The sequence below is a fragment of the Vulpes vulpes genome, chromosome 1, assembly GCF_048418805.1.
Source record: "Vulpes vulpes isolate BD-2025 chromosome 1, VulVul3, whole genome shotgun sequence".
Lineage (NCBI taxonomy): Eukaryota > Metazoa > Chordata > Mammalia > Carnivora > Canidae > Vulpes > Vulpes vulpes.
In genome coordinates, this window is record NC_132780.1 from 64,455,192 (window position 1) to 64,471,027 (window position 15,836).

The 15,836-nt window shown below is 37.0% G+C and overlaps 1 protein-coding gene across 1 annotated transcript in view; it reads right to left on the reverse strand.

The window, feature by feature from the left end:
- Window positions 1–263: 263 nt before the first annotated feature.
- Window positions 264–15,836, reverse strand: part of RFX6 (regulatory factor X6) — a 54,684-nt gene continuing 39,111 nt past the window's right edge. Inside the window, exons 11-19 of the mRNA XM_072748025.1 lie at window positions 14,883–15,042; window positions 13,840–13,984; window positions 12,549–12,658; window positions 11,490–11,607; window positions 9,331–9,453; window positions 8,349–8,555; window positions 6,732–7,244; window positions 5,451–5,663; window positions 264–1,718 (exon numbers count right to left, since the gene is read on the reverse strand). Coding sequence (XP_072604126.1) covers window positions 1,543–1,718; window positions 5,451–5,663; window positions 6,732–7,244; window positions 8,349–8,555; window positions 9,331–9,453; window positions 11,490–11,607; window positions 12,549–12,658; window positions 13,840–13,984; window positions 14,883–15,042 — 1,765 coding nt within the window. The 3' untranslated portion in view covers window positions 264–1,542. The remainder of the gene's footprint in view (window positions 1,719–5,450; window positions 5,664–6,731; window positions 7,245–8,348; window positions 8,556–9,330; window positions 9,454–11,489; window positions 11,608–12,548; window positions 12,659–13,839; window positions 13,985–14,882; window positions 15,043–15,836) is intronic.

The window sequence follows — 15,836 nt, forward strand, 5'->3', positions numbered from 1 at the left end:
AATTTGGTTCTTAATTTTCAAGACTTACATCCAAACATTTCTTAAAGCTGTTTTGTTTTTTACTTCATCCCAAGCCCTTATTAATTTCACTACTCTTTGTACTCTTCCAATATTACTATAGCAAGTAATACAACATTTATTGCTTTTCTCATGATTTGTTGCTGTTGCAAAATTCTTCTGCTCAATTAATTAGTTCATAAACTACATGCTACTAAGCACGCTACTGAGCAAATGGTAGCAACACTCTGACAAGTCCACAATTCATTGTTTATTGTTTGCTGAAAACAATTCCACAGTTTGTCTTCACCAAATTACATCATGATGGATAATGGGCATTTGGGGCTTACAAATCCTTTAAGAATGTACCTGGAATCACAGTATAACCCAATCCTTAATACAAATAATCTAAGGGCTGTTGTAAGATGATAGGAAAAGCCTGTGAAGTTAATAGAGGTTTGCCATTACAGGCCATGAGTCCTACTACAGACCTCTCAGCTAAGACATATGATAAAGAAAAAAAAAATAGAGTTAGATAGATGGTGTATCAAATTTTCTTAACTCATATGGAATAAATTCCTCACTTTTAAATTTCTCTTTGCTTTCAGATGATCCCTGCTTTCAGATGATCATTCGCTCTCAGTTTCTAAGCCACATACTTGATTAAAGACTGCTTCCAAATCTGCAGAAGTTCAAACAGTCTATCAGCTACAATTTCCTTAATATATTTATATGAATGGATATGATATGGAATGGATTCTTGAATTGCGATGTTTTGACCAACCATCTTTAGTCTTTATTTCAATATCCAAAGGAGCTTCACCTGAAAATCCCAAGCATTTTTTCAGAAACAGTAACAGCTCTGAGAGCAATCGAGCCTTTAAAAATATTTTCGTACTTTATTTCTTTCATTTCTTCTTATCTTTCTTAAATAAAGTGGGAAAGCACTTATAATCTCCATTCAGTTACATAGAATTCAAATACTGCTATGTAACAGAAATCATCACACTAACGCACAGGATTGAAAGTCAAGCAACTTTGGTCTAGGCTGAATTGAATTAAGTCTTGACCCTGTAAACATTTCCATAGGAGGTAGTACATACACATTTGACTTTTGGTCAAATAAGGGATAGTAAACAATGATTCTGAGACCCTAATAAATTAAAGTTATTTTAAAGGCATTAAATATTTTTTTCCTTTTATAGACCAAATATGAAACAGCACACAGATTTTTCAATAAATTAGGAAGCAAAATATTAAATCTTCAGAGTTGGAATGTTTGCATCTTCAAAGCTCCACTGGTTCCATTTGATAATGTTTGAAACTATAATTAATAATGAGATCACATTTTAAACAATTTGTGGGCAAGCAAAGTCTGCAAGTATCTCCACTCATTATGGAGTTGTCCAAAGTTTTGTAACAGTGACTTGAAAAACAATGTTTTGTCACTGTATATTCCATTTTCTTTACCCTGATAGTAATCTGAGTGAATAGTAGTTGAGCAGTAGAGATTTTTGGTTTCAATCCCCACCCAACACTGTTGGTTTAAGTGCCTCCAGCTGCTGTTCCCATGAACACAGTGTTGATGGGTGGTAAAGAAGACACCATTTCTCTACCATTCGCTCCATGGGAATCCAGGGTCTCTTGAGCTGGATATTGACTGGAAGTTCCATACATACACTGAGATGAGGAGGAAGGAATTGGGGTTTGCAAGCTGGATGCTGTAAAGGAAAATATAATCAGCAATTGAATATTGACTGACATTTTTTTCTTTGCAAGTGCCACTCACTTTAAGCCTCTATATTTATGTTTGCATTGATCACACATATTTATTCTATTTTCCTAGAAATTGTTTTTTCTTCTACAGATTTCATGAAGAAAACTCAATTTCAAACTTAAATTCAGACAACCTTATCACCCAAATATATCCCAAATCTACCTCCTCTTTCCACCCATACTTCTTCCATTGTTCAAACCACCATCTTCACCACACTTTCTTACACCATACACAAAAATAAACTCAAAATGGATGAAAGACCTAAATGTGAGGCAAGAATCTATCAAAATCCTAGAGAAAAACACAGACAGCAACCTCTGTGACCTTAGCCACAGCAACTTCTTGCTAGATGTCTCCAAAGGTGAGAGAAACAAGAGCAAAAATGAATTACTGGGACTTTATCAAGATAAAAACTTTTGCTCAGCAACAAAAGCGTCCACAAAACAAAAAGGCAACCTACAGAAAGGGAGAAGATATTTGTAAATATCTTATCAGATAAAGGGCTAGTATCCAAAATCTATAAAGAACTTCTTAAACTCAACACTCAAAGAGCAAATAATCCAGTCAAGAAATGTCAGAAGACATGAACAGACACTTCTCCAAAGAAGACCTACAAATGACCAACAAACACACGAAAAACAGGCTCAACATCATTAAGCATCAGGGAAATACAAATCAAAATACAATGAGATACCACCTCCCACAAGTCAGAATGGTTAAAATTAATAAGTCGGCAAACAACAGATGTTTGTAAGGATGTAGGGAAAGGTGATTCCTCTTACACTGTTGGTGGGAATGCAAACTGGTATAGCCACTCTGGAAAATAGTATGGAGGTTCCTCAAAAAATTGAAAATGGAACTACCCTACAATCCAGAAATTACACTATGTATTTATCCAAAGGATACAAACATACTGACTTGAAGGGGTACACACATCCTAGTATTTCTAGAAGCAATGTCCACTATAGCCAAAATATAGAAAGAGCTCAGATGTCCATCAACAAATGAATGGATAAAGATGTATATATGTAGAATGGAATATTACTCAGTCATCAAACAGAATGAAATCTTGCCATCTGCAGTAATGTGGATGGAACTAGATGGTATTATGCTAAGACAAATATTGTATGATTTTACTCACATGTGGAATTTAAGAAACAGATGAATATATGGGAATGGAAGGAAAGATAAAATAAGACAAAATCAGAGAGGGAGATAAACCATAAGAGACTCTTAACTATAGGAAACAAACTGAAGGTTGCTGGAGGGAAGGTGTGGGGGGATGGGGCAATTGGGTGATGGGCATTAAGGAGGGTGCTTGCGGTAATGAGCACTGAGCGCAACTGATCAATCACTATACCTCTGAAACTGATAATACACTGTATATTAACTAATTTATTCTAAATTTAAAAAACAAAAACAGGGCAGCCCAGGTGGCTCAGCGGTTTGGCACCACCTTCAGTCCAGGACCTGATCCTGGAGACCTGGAGTCGAGTCCCACGTCAGGCCCCCTGCATGGTGCCTGCTTCTCCCTCTGCCTGTGTCTCTGCCTCTCTCTCTCTCTCTGTCTCTCATGAATAAATAAATAAATAAAATCTTAAAAAATAAACAATAACAAAATACCCACCATCTTCTCCTACCTGGACCAACACAGCAGCCTCCTAACTGATCTCATGACCTCACCTTTGCCGCACCTTCTCATTCTGCAGGGAGCTTCCAGGTTAATGTCGCTCAAGTATACAGTAAATTGTCACTCTCCTCAAATGGTACAATGACTTCCCACTACGCTTCCTGCCCTTATTCACAACATCTTCTGTGAACTGGTCTCTGGCCACTGATTTATTTTTTACACTTTTTTCATTCACTATGCTCAAAACACACTGGCTTTCTTTCTGCCCACTGAATTTTCCTTGTTCCCATTTCAGAGACTATGCACTTGTCATTTCTTCTGCCTAGAACTCCATCCTCAGCCCTTTGTGTCATTGCCTCCTCATCATTCAGCTTTCAACTCTAATATCCCTGCCTCAGGATTCCTTTCCCAACTACCTGACTGAAAGCAGTTTCTCCATCATTATTTGTCATTTTACCCATTTAATTGACTTCAGAGTATCCAACATTATCTTCGTAATGCATTTGTCTATATACCCATTGCTCTATCTCTCTTCATTAGAATGTAAACTTCTTATAGTCAGGAATTCCATCCCAATTGCCACCATAACCTCAATGCCTAGAATGAAGTTTGGCACATGTTAGTAAGTTCCTGAGAATCTGACCAACTGGCTCTCTGACACTGCATTTCCTGCATGTGTGGTTGCTGGCTTCTCATTGCTGTTTTTCTCATTTTTCTGACTACCTTCTTCGCTGTCCCTGAAAACCAGGCTTTACAACTAAGGAAGCAGACAGTGGGTCCTCCCTTCACTCAGAAGCCCTCTCTGCCATTTACCTGTAAGCCACCTCTGATGACTAGAGCTTAGAATCCATCCTACACCCAAGCTATGTTCCAGCAAAGCTTCCACTATCTCTACAGGTAAACAGAACTAATAGTAACAATAGCAACATGATACATTTTAGCCTCACGGTGAGGAAACTTCCTGAAGTGGAATTTTCTGCTTCATTAGAGTAACCTAGAAGCAATGACCATCTGCAGATAACAGGAGATGAGCTGCTAGATTCTGCTCAGGGAGCATCTGTAATGGTCACGGGAAGGGAAGAGGTGCTTCCTATTGAGTTATTGGAAAAGCACACTAAGGAGGAGAGATGGAATGTGTCTCCTTCTCCCTTATGCTCCCATTGGGTGTTAAAGCCCTTTACTTATCCTAGCTTGAAATCCATTCCATTGGAAGATTTCAACCATCGCATATAAACATTAACACTCTGCCTTGACACTTACATGCATCTATACTTGCATGTGATCCCTTATTCCTAATACAGGAAACTGCTTCTACCCATGTATTTTGCCCCTTTTTTTCCAACTCACTGATGTGTGGAGTTCCTACTATGTGGCAGACACTTAGCTGGGTACTGCTAACACATCTAGTACAAGTCTCAGGATTTTCCCAGGGAGAGCAACCCAGTTAGAAGAAGATGCGAGGGGACTTCATGGCAAACACACAGTTTTGTTCATTTTTTCCTTAAATCGTATGTAGCAGAACAATAAAAGGAGCAACATTTTCTGCAAAGCTGTCTAATCACATTTTACATATTATTGAGAAAATGACAGTAACCTCTATCACAAATCACCATTATTTTAAACCTGGAGTGGTTTAGGGTACTGCTGGAGATTATGGGGTCCAAAGACACCTCTTGGCACTGCCCCTGCATCCAACAGTGAATCAGAAAGAGGGAGAAAAAGACATCATTACTGATTTCATAAAAGGTAAAGTCTTTAGACTATGGCTGATGGGTTATATTTCTTTTTTGCAAACATAAAAAGTGCCAGATATTCTCTTTTAAAGAATAACAGATTTAGCAGTAGGCTGCACAGTGACATATATACTGAGAACGGGGAAGACTATTATCAATAGATACAAAAATTAGACTTCAGATCCAAAGGGTTGGATCACCCGTGAGAGCATGAGTACTCAGCTCACTTCAACAGTCACCCTCCAGAGCAAAACTACATACCTGATGTTCATAGCTTTTTAAAATGTCTCCAAGAACTACTAAAATAATTTACCTACTACTGGAGTTCGACACGCAACGGAAGGCGATGTGTCTGCATAAAACGAGCTGGTCTGCTTTCTACTACTGTCATCTAAAATGTTAAGTGGATCGTGGATGTCACTGTAGGGAGGCAGTGAGCGAACACTGCTGATGACGGAAACGTGTTGATTCACCATCGATCCAAGCCTATGAGACTCTGGGTAGTTTATGTTACTTCCATAGTATCCTAGAACAGAAAATGTCAAGAATGTTCAGTTCACTTATTACAAAAAATATTACAGGAAGGGAAAAGGGACAAGGCAATAGAGTAGAGCCCTAAAGATATTGCATTATAAACATGACATTCACAGCTACATTTACTATAGAATTGGATTTGTGCTTGTATAATGGATATGGTTCACAATGCTGGCTTTTTATTTTTAAAAAATACAAAGGAGTTATTCTATTGCTAATTTTCAGATAAAAGACTACATCTCTCTCATATTCTCCTCATCTAAATTAACAAGATCTTCTTTTAAAGGAAAAAAGCACTACTAACCTCTCGCAAAGATTACACTGCTTGTCAAATACCAGTTGTATCTACAGAATTGTGTTTCTGGAAGAAGGACTGGCCTACATTTAGGAAAGAGGACGCAGAGCTGCTTTGGCAGCTGAAGTCACGGATCTTTCCAACTCCCTAAACTTTAAGTGTTTTATCAGACTAACAGGGAGCACTGTTTGCGTCCTAAGCTGTAAGATCTGCTGCTAGTTCTCTAGAAGAAACATTATTCAATAGGAATATTTTCAAAGGACAAAACATTCTTCTTTTGGGCTTATTAAGGGAGATCTCAAACACACGTTTGACCTAATATTTTTATCATTTGGGGATTTAGAAGGGCAACTTTAAAAAAACCACAAGAGGGATCCCTGGGTGGCGCAGCGGTTTGGCGCCTGCCTTTGGCCCAGGGCGCGATCCTGGAGACCCGGGATCGAATCCCACGTCAGGCTCCCGGTGCATGGAGCCTGCTTCTCCCTCCGCCTGTGTCTCTGACTCTCTCTCTCTCTCTGTGACTATCATAAATAAATAAAAAATTAAAAAAAAAAAAATAAAAAAAAAAAAATAAAAAATAAAAAAACCACAAGAATTAGATATATGTTTGTATATGAAAGAAATGAGCTTCAAACGCCTAACATTCCATGATCTTTAGAAACTTTACATGGGATGACATGCTGCTCAGCAGAGGTAGAGCTCAATGTCTGATTTTGCCTTACTGCCATCTCAAGAACCAGGAAAAATTCTTTAAAATTTCAATACCATTAGGTGAATTCGGAGGCAATGTTGCTCCTTGGCAGCTGGCAGCCCCTGTGTTGCTCAGAAAATTGAAGCTTCCTGTATTTAAAAACTGCATGCTGTGTGAATCTTGGCTGTGTGAGGATGGTCCATAGCTGGAAGGTGGTCGAGAATTATATGGAGACCCAGCACAGCTGCCACTGAAGAAGTCTCTAGAAAGCTGCTGTTCACTCCAGGCCATGCATCGACCATGCTCAGGGCGATGAGGATAGAGTCCTGATGGGGGGTGAGGCTGTGCCCTAAACACAGTCTGATAGTTAGAGTTGGTCCCATAAAAGTCATGGTTGCTTTGAGGGTGGGTAGGATAGATGGACTCTGGGAATGTTGAGCAGTGTGAGGGGGCTGACAGGACTGGGCCCACACTTGGAGGTCTCCCCGCCATTGGCCCTTGGTTAATGACACTTCCTCGGCTCGCCATGGCTGGAGAAATGGGGGGTGTCATCAGATGACCAGTGCTCTGGGAAAGCTCCATTTGACCTGGAAAAAAATTACTGCAGCATTCACCAGTGGCATATTAAAACAGATGGGTGCACATCTTTAAAAATTATTCAAAATATTTATTAATATTTTTCCTGATTTGGTTCATTCCTATTCTCTAAAAACAACAGAACTAGGGAACACCAAAAACCTAGGTTTCAAAGATACCATCACAATACATAAAAAAATAAATAAGTAAATAATAAAACCATCACAATACATGTCTATTTCACAACAGTGAAGACTTTTGGAGTTAGTAATTATGCATGAAAGTTTGGGAAGGCCTCATGCTTCCATGGGTACAAAAATGGTTAGAGCTCAAGCATGGGAAGGTCAAGGGCTCTGCTCTTTACATTTTCCATAATTAAAAAACAAGCTGAATGCTAACTGGTTTGATTTTTAGGGTAAAAGAAAAAGGCAATAAGGTCAAAATGGCATGGCTTCAAAGAAGCCAATTCAAAACATCATGCAAACACCACTGATGAACAATGGAGTTTTGATGCCACCAAGTTCCTTGGTGTCTGATTCTCCATTGGTGGAATTAGGCCCCTGAACTGAAAGGCCTTCCAGGATTAAAATTCTGTGTGTCCAATGAAATTATATCTGTGAATTAAGGCAAGTAGTGGACTTGCAACAGTATTATCTAGTAGTGAGTACAACCACTAAACATTCAGACTGACACAACAGGGACTCCAGACCAAAGAGGAAAATTATTGTAATGGTTATCCTAAAATGACCAAATCTACTTTTTAATGGGGGAGAAAGAAAATCTTCTCAAAAGCCAAAAATAAATAAGAATCCCATTTTTTTGACTCTCAAGGCATCTTCAGAATCTTATTTATGCCTACTCTAATTTTTTCTTCCACTGAATGAAGACAACTCATTATCTGTACTTCCAATATAACGAAACGACCACCTCACAGTGTAGTACCTATGTTAATAGTGGTATTGATAAAAGCGTGAATGACAAATGATGAAAATCACAAAAATATTATAAAGCTTTAATAGAAACGTAAATCTTTTAAAATCTTGCAATGGCTAGATGTTATCAGTTTTGAGGAAAACAAAGGAGATGTGGTAAGGCCCAAGCATTTCACAGCATACCTGTGAGTGGCATGTTGTCTGTATTCCCAGCAGGGAATGGGTGCAGAGCAGAGGGTAAGCCTCCGGGGTGACTGGATGACAGAGGAAGATAGGTTGTTTCCACATGGCTTTCATTCTTCACAGTGTCACTGGAAACGGTGCTGCCTTTATTACGGTTGGCCAGAAAGCATGAACTTGGAGAAGCAGTGAAGGCAGCTTTACTTGCATCTGGAAAGATTTTTTTTTTAATGGGAAAGCTAACATCATTCCCATATTCCTAACAAATAAGGCCAAGAAAAGGAAACTGAAAATGTTTTAGGGTTGTGTCATAAATCTGGCAACTGCAGAGAAATATCTTCCATGGGAAACGAGGCTGGCAGATGTTTGGTCATGGCAGTGGTGCTGGGGTTTAGTGGTCATTGTTATCTGCACAGTTGTGAGTGTGAAGTGTGTTCTGAGGAACACTTAGGAATCTACTCTGGAGTGGACAGACTTCAAAATGCAAGTCATCACATCTCAAACTGAAATGTTCTCTTCCTTCTGTAAACTTCTATAGAGGGGATCCCTGGGTAGCTCAGCAGTTGAGCGCCTGCCTTCGGCCTAGGGTGTGATCCTGGAGACCAGGGATCTTAAAAAATTTTAAAAAATAAACTTCTATAGAACTTATTTCTACACCATTTAAATAAGTGGTGTACCACAGGTGTTGTCATGAATTATGGTTATTTTTTTTGTTATAATCACCTCTCTACCTTCGTGTAAATTCTCCCAAGAACATCAATTTTATATCCTCCAGAGCTTCCAGTAAACTCCTTTGACTACTCTATGTGTAAATGGTGGAGAGAAAAACTAGTGTTCCAATAGTGTTGACACCCTCTGTTAGTTGTGACACACTCAGGGAAAAAAAACTGAGACTCATTGACCCACTCAACGTGTACTTACAAATTCTTGAATTTAGGTTTAAAGAAAGAAAGATGCAAAAAATAAGATATACATTTTAAATTACCTGAATTCTTCATATACTTGTCCAATAAATTCTGTAACTCCTGTTCTTTGTCATTATTGAACTGGGTCTCCATGGCAAGGAGAATGTATTCATCAAGAAGCATTCGGATCAAATGGAAAGAACCTTGTTTGTGGATGGGAATGGGGAGAGGGCATTATGAGATGAAAGGAGGGAGAGAAGGAGAAGGAAAGAGAGAGAGAGAAGTCGAGTTATCTTTGTGACCATCTCACAACACTTTACAAGGAGCAACTGAAATAAACAAATACTTGTTGGACTTTAAATGACCTGCTAAGACCAACATGCTTGAGTCTCTAATCTTTCTGTGTACCGCCTGCCCAGCTTACTGTGTGTACTGTCCTGCCAGCTCTTTGGCCACTAATTACATCAAAGGAAAATACGGATGAAAGTGAGACATGCTTTATGCTTTAAGAGGGCACACATTGGAGTGTGATAAGCTTTAACCTGGGGAGAATGAGCTCTACTCTGCTCTATTTCTGTTTACTTTGTACTAAATAATTAGACAATGGCCACCATGGTCTGAAAAAAGTATCAAGAAAGATGTCTTTCTGGCCTGAAACAAAGTTCTCTTTGGTTTGGAAAAAAAAACAAAAGAGTCATTTTCATTTGGAAGTTGTCCTGGAAAATCTTAAACTTCTTTGGACTATTCCACCGATTTCCCAACAAAAGTCTGGTTTCATAATAAAGTCAGGCTTCGATGTTGTATATTTTAAGAAACTTTACATATAAGCAAGATATATCAAATAATAGGCTCAATATGTTTTATTCATCCTTCCATGCAAGTTCACTGATTTTATCTAATTCTACTGAGAATTAAATAAAAACAACCTAGTTAACTATAACCTATTTATAATTTGAAGATTTCTAGAAAAGCAACTACTACTAAATGCAGAAGTACTGTTCATGAGCTAGCATCATAGCTGCAAACTAAGAATCCCAGAAATTTTAGGAAAATGAAGGTATTCAATTTCTGGAAGATCTGACTTGACTCAGTTTGTTGCACAAGTCAAATCGATCAGGAAAGATGTTTCAGAAACATATAAGAACATGTCTTCTCGGCTGCTCTTTGATTCTCAGAGTGCAGTTATGTGGTTCCTGGAAAAGATGCAAAAATTTGCCATACTTCAATGGGTAGTGCCTTTGGAAAATAATGTACTAATTATTGTTTACTTGTTTAACAAAAAATAATTTATCCAAGCACTAATAGGATGTAATGATAATAGCTCCTATTCATTAAGTGTTTATTGGGTACGAGACTGTGTTTATATATATATATAATATATATATAATATAATATATATAATCTCACTGTGTTTATATATATAAAATCTCACTAAAGTGCCTACACAACCCAATAAGAGGAGTATTTATCCTCTTTTCTTTTGTGCTTCAAGTTTTTATTTAAATTCTAGTTAGTTAACATACAGTGAAATATTGGTTTCTGGAGTAGAATTTAGTGATTCATCACTTATATAGAACACCCAGTGCTCAACACAACTAGTGCCCTCCTTAATACCCATCCCTCATATAGTCCATCCCCACCCACATCCCCACCAGCAGCCCTGAGCTGCTCTATAGTTAAGAACACTCTAGAGTTAAGAATATCTTATAGTTTGCTTCCCTCTCTCTTTTTTTCCTTCCCCTACATTCATCTGTTTTGTTTCTTAAATTCCACTTATGAGTGAAATCATATGGTATTTGTCTTTCTCTGACATTTCACTTAGCATAATACCCTCTAGCTCCATCCATGTCATTGCAAATGGCAAGATTTCATTCTCTTTTATGGCTGAGTAATCTTCCATTGTATATATATACCACATCTTCTTTGTCCATTCATCAGCCGATAGACATTTGAGCTCTCTCGATAGTTTGGCTACTGTTGATAATGCTGCTGTAAATATTCATCCCCTTCTATAGGGAGCAGAGCAACTTGAGTAAAAACCAAGCCAGAGAGAAGCAGTATTAGGATGTAACTCTGCATGCAGTCTGACTCCAAAACCCAGGCTCATAACTACCATTGTCTACTGGCTCCATAGATTTGAGAAATTACAGTGCCACATGTTTAAAAACTGCTAGGGAATGCAACTGGAGAGTGAATGATGTATTCAGGTAGGAAGAGCTTTATCAAGCACATAGGATACCAAAACTGGATGCATTGTTCAAGGTGAGGTTATGCATCACTCGAGCACCAAAAAAGCTCCACTTAAGCAGAAAGTCTTGAGCCCTCTTCTTTAATGATCTTCCATTTTGTTTGCTGGTCTACAAGGAAGAAAATGAAACTATAAAATCTGTCATCTCATTACTACATGCATCCTTCATAAAATCAAGGGGTTGATAAGCTGTCTGACAAACAGACAGGTGGCATGACATGAAATTTTTTTATCAGATATAGTGATCTATCTGGGGAATTTAATGCTCGTCTCTCTTTGTTGTCATTATTAAGGTTAATAGATCTTCATTCCATATGGTTTTGTTACCTAACAGAACTGGGCACCAAAATAAAATAATTCACAAAATATTTTATCTCTTCATTTTCCTTTGACAGAACTTTAAAAAGAACAGAAGGTGAAGTGTCAAAGAAGGGTTATATATTTCTGTGAATGATTAACTCTGACTTCTCTGGTCCTGAATGATAATCTGTTTTCTTTCCAGGAGAAAAAAAGTCCCTACGCTACAACCGTTTCCTTGATATGGAGTGGCTAACACTGACTGGTGATGGATCTATTTGCTCTTATTGCCTTGTTTCATGATGGATGGCTTGAGGGTTAAGTGAAAGAGTTGAAAAAACATAGAAAACACAAAATACTGCACTCTCAGAATTTAAAAATGGAAATACTTAAAACCACATTTTCTGCCAGAATTTATGAAAATTTACTTTTTAGAAAAGGGCCAAATCTGTCCAGCTTTTATCTTTCACTACTGAGGTGACTCTGCTGTAGCATTATTGACTGACAGGGAAGGCATAATATCTGGCAGTCCTTTGTCAAGAAAAGACAAATAGAACTGAATCTATGCCCAACACTCTCAAATCTGGCCTATTCCTAAATTGATATTTGGGCCACCTTATTTGCAAGTCTTCAAAAGCTCTTCAAAGCATTTTTACACACAACCATCCCTCCCCCACCACTCAAGAAATTACAGCCAGTTTAGCATTTACCATTAACAAAAGTTCTATTTTGTGAACCTATCATTGAAAATACCTTAATAACTCTCTGCTCTACCACGGTATCCAACCATTCAATAAAAGCCTCCACAGTGGCATTCTTCTTAAGAAGATCTTTCAGTTCTTGGAACACTGTGATAGAGTCATCTACCACATTAAAACAAAACAAAACAGAACACCAGATCATTACTCTACTTTGAATCCAAGAGAAAACCTAAAAACTAGAAATCACTAAGAATTTTATGCATAAAAGGGAAAGACAGGTGAAATTAAATGTGCCAAATTATTTCATATCCTGAGAACAAGTAACAAAAAAATCCTTAGTTTTTTATTCTTCAAAATTTTTAGTAATAACTATATGTATCTTGGTACACACTGAAATATAGGCTATATATTATATAAGTATGTATACCCCGGGAAACAGTAAGTTGTCATTTGCAATTGATTATTCAGTCTGAATCTAAAGCTTTCATTAAATGCAATAGATTCATTGAAAGCTAATGAATGACTAAGCTAAAGTTGCTGATTTCCTGCTTTTTCAAGTGTCCTTTACCTTTAGGAAAAAATTTTGCACTGTGAAATCGAGCCACTTACATGAATAATCTTTTACCTTGTAAAAATTAAAGGGGCCATTTAGGGCTATCACTTATTAAAGAGTTTGAAGTTTACTGAGTCCTAAAGGCTAATATAATTTTATGCTAGGAAATGGAAAGAAGGGCTGATGTTGGACCACCCCAGAGAGCAGCCCATCATTTGTGCAACAGCCTATCAGAAGCTGCACTTCTTGTCCTTTCAGAGAGAGAGCGGGGAAAGAATGGATTGCTATCCCTTGAAAACAGAGTCTGGTTGTCTAGTCATGCATATTGGCTGGGTAACCTCTGTCAGATGGTCCAAACTTGAGCAGGGAATTTCTGCTTTGAAAAACAGTATTGGGTTGACATATTATTTTGATATCCATTATATACCATATGATGCTAAGAGTGTAAAACACACAGAAATGTGTACGAAGGTAATGTAAAACTGGAAGAAAACCCACAATACTAAAAAACATTTTCATTATTTCCAGGTTATATCTAGGCAATGAGATTATGAATGGCTTTTATTTTCCTCTTAATATGTTTTATATTTTCCAGGTTTTCCAAAGTCTGTAGCTACAACTGTTTTCAAGTACAAGACAATTTTTTTTAAATTAAAAGGTTTCTATAAACCAAGGTTTATCAAACAGATATTTTGTAGTCTAAGGGAACTGCCAACCCCACCCCATCAAAGACTTATCCAGCCCAAAAAATCAACAATGCCAAGGTTGGGAAACCCAGCTCTAAACTTACGTTCAGTGTAGATATCAGATTCAGTGTCTGTGCTGCCAGAAATGGTGAGAAGGGCCTGTGATCCAATACTATTCAAGTCAACCTTTTCAATATCAGATACCATAGAATTCACAACATGCTGGTCAAAGAGAGCTGGTCTGGCGATCTGCATAAAGAAAGTAAAAATAGACACTAAACCATATTATTGATAGTCTATCTAAAGGAAAGTTTTGGCTTCTAGAAAAATAGTTCCTTGAGAGAAGAGTATCATAAATGTTTCCTCATTTTGAAACTAAAAGCAATAGTTGAAACTCATGATCATCTCTGTTATAGCTTTGAAAACTATTTTTGAAATTAGAAAATGAATTTCTTATCCATGATCATACAATTAGGATTTCACAATGTTACATTTCTTATCTGGAACTAGCCCAACCAAGTCTTTTAAAATTTAGAGAACTAGAAATTTTTTCAAAGCACACAATCATGTGAGAGGATGGAAAGTATATTTTAATGATATACAAACATACAAACAGTGATTTAAGAATTACATTTTCACCCTATGTAAGACAGCCAAATTTGTAGGTAGTTTAAAATGTGTGGTTTGTGGGTTTCACAACATCAAATATCACATGGGCTCAGTCCTCACAACTTTAATCTTTTATTAACTGGATTCATATAGCTAATAGTTTTGCATATTACACTGCTTTCAGAAGCTTTGTGGTTTCTGACTTTTTATTCTGAAATAATATTAAATTTATTAAAAAAAAGTTGCAAAGAGAATGCAAAATATTTCCAAATGTTCAGCTTTTCCTAATTTTATCATCTTACCTAACCATTGTTTATTGCCAAAATCAGGAAATCAGCATGCTACAAAACTGGTAGTAATTCAATTTTCCCACTAATGGTTTGTTTTTTGTTTTTTGTTTTGTTTTGTTTTGTCCTAGCATTCACTCTGAGGTCTCACATTGCATTTAATTATTTTCTACTTGGTCTCCAATCTCAAAATTTCTTATTCTGCTACCTGATAATTCATTTTTTATTTGATCACTCAAATACCAACATACCTGGGCAAGGTGTAAGAAAGATGTTTGTCTTTTCAGGGAAGATACAAATCTTCGCACAATAGGTATCTTCTTATCAGTTAGAGCTTCTGGCAAGTTTTCCAAGGATGAAACAACCCACTGTTCCCAATTTTTAGCAAAATTCCTTATATCTGCTAATAAGCTACACACAAAAAAACATTACATATTAAATGCTAAATTGTTTAAAATGCATTACGTAAATGCAGTTTAACGGAGGTATACTGTTATTCTATGATTCCAAGAACATGACTTTGAAGTCAGATAGATTCAACCTAGGTCTGCCATTTATCTCCTTGGTCAAAATACTCAATTGCTTCAAGCTCTGATTTCATCTAGTAAATAAGAATAAGATTAGTATCTATATCACAAGATTATTATATATAAATAATTCATGGAAATTTATCCAGTCAAATCTGGTATACAGAGGGTAACCAATAAATAATACCTTATTATTAATATTAGCTCATGGTTCAGTCACTTTCTATAAAATATTTCTGGGAAAATGTAAGTATGCACCTGATTTTGCATATCTTGGCTTCTTGACAGACATCACATAGGGATCATAATTTCATTTCAGGTATTTACCATTAGTTCCTAGTAACCTATTCCTATAATCCAAATATAACTGTGGGATACATTATCAAAAATGTACTATAGGACCCTATTTAGAAAACTGCAAATGTTGGTTGTGTATATACACAAACATTTATATGTAAACACAAAAATTTAAAAATCAGTCAACAATCTATACACTATATCTCAACAAAACAGATCTAAATTTACATTTGGGATGCTGCGCATACACTGGCAAGCAGTAACATGATACAGGAAAAAGACTGAAGCAGAGTTCAATAGCCCTCAGTTAAAATTCTGGCTCTGTTTCTTACGAGTTAACTGACTCTGGGCATAACTTCATTCTGCTGCCAGTTTCCTCAT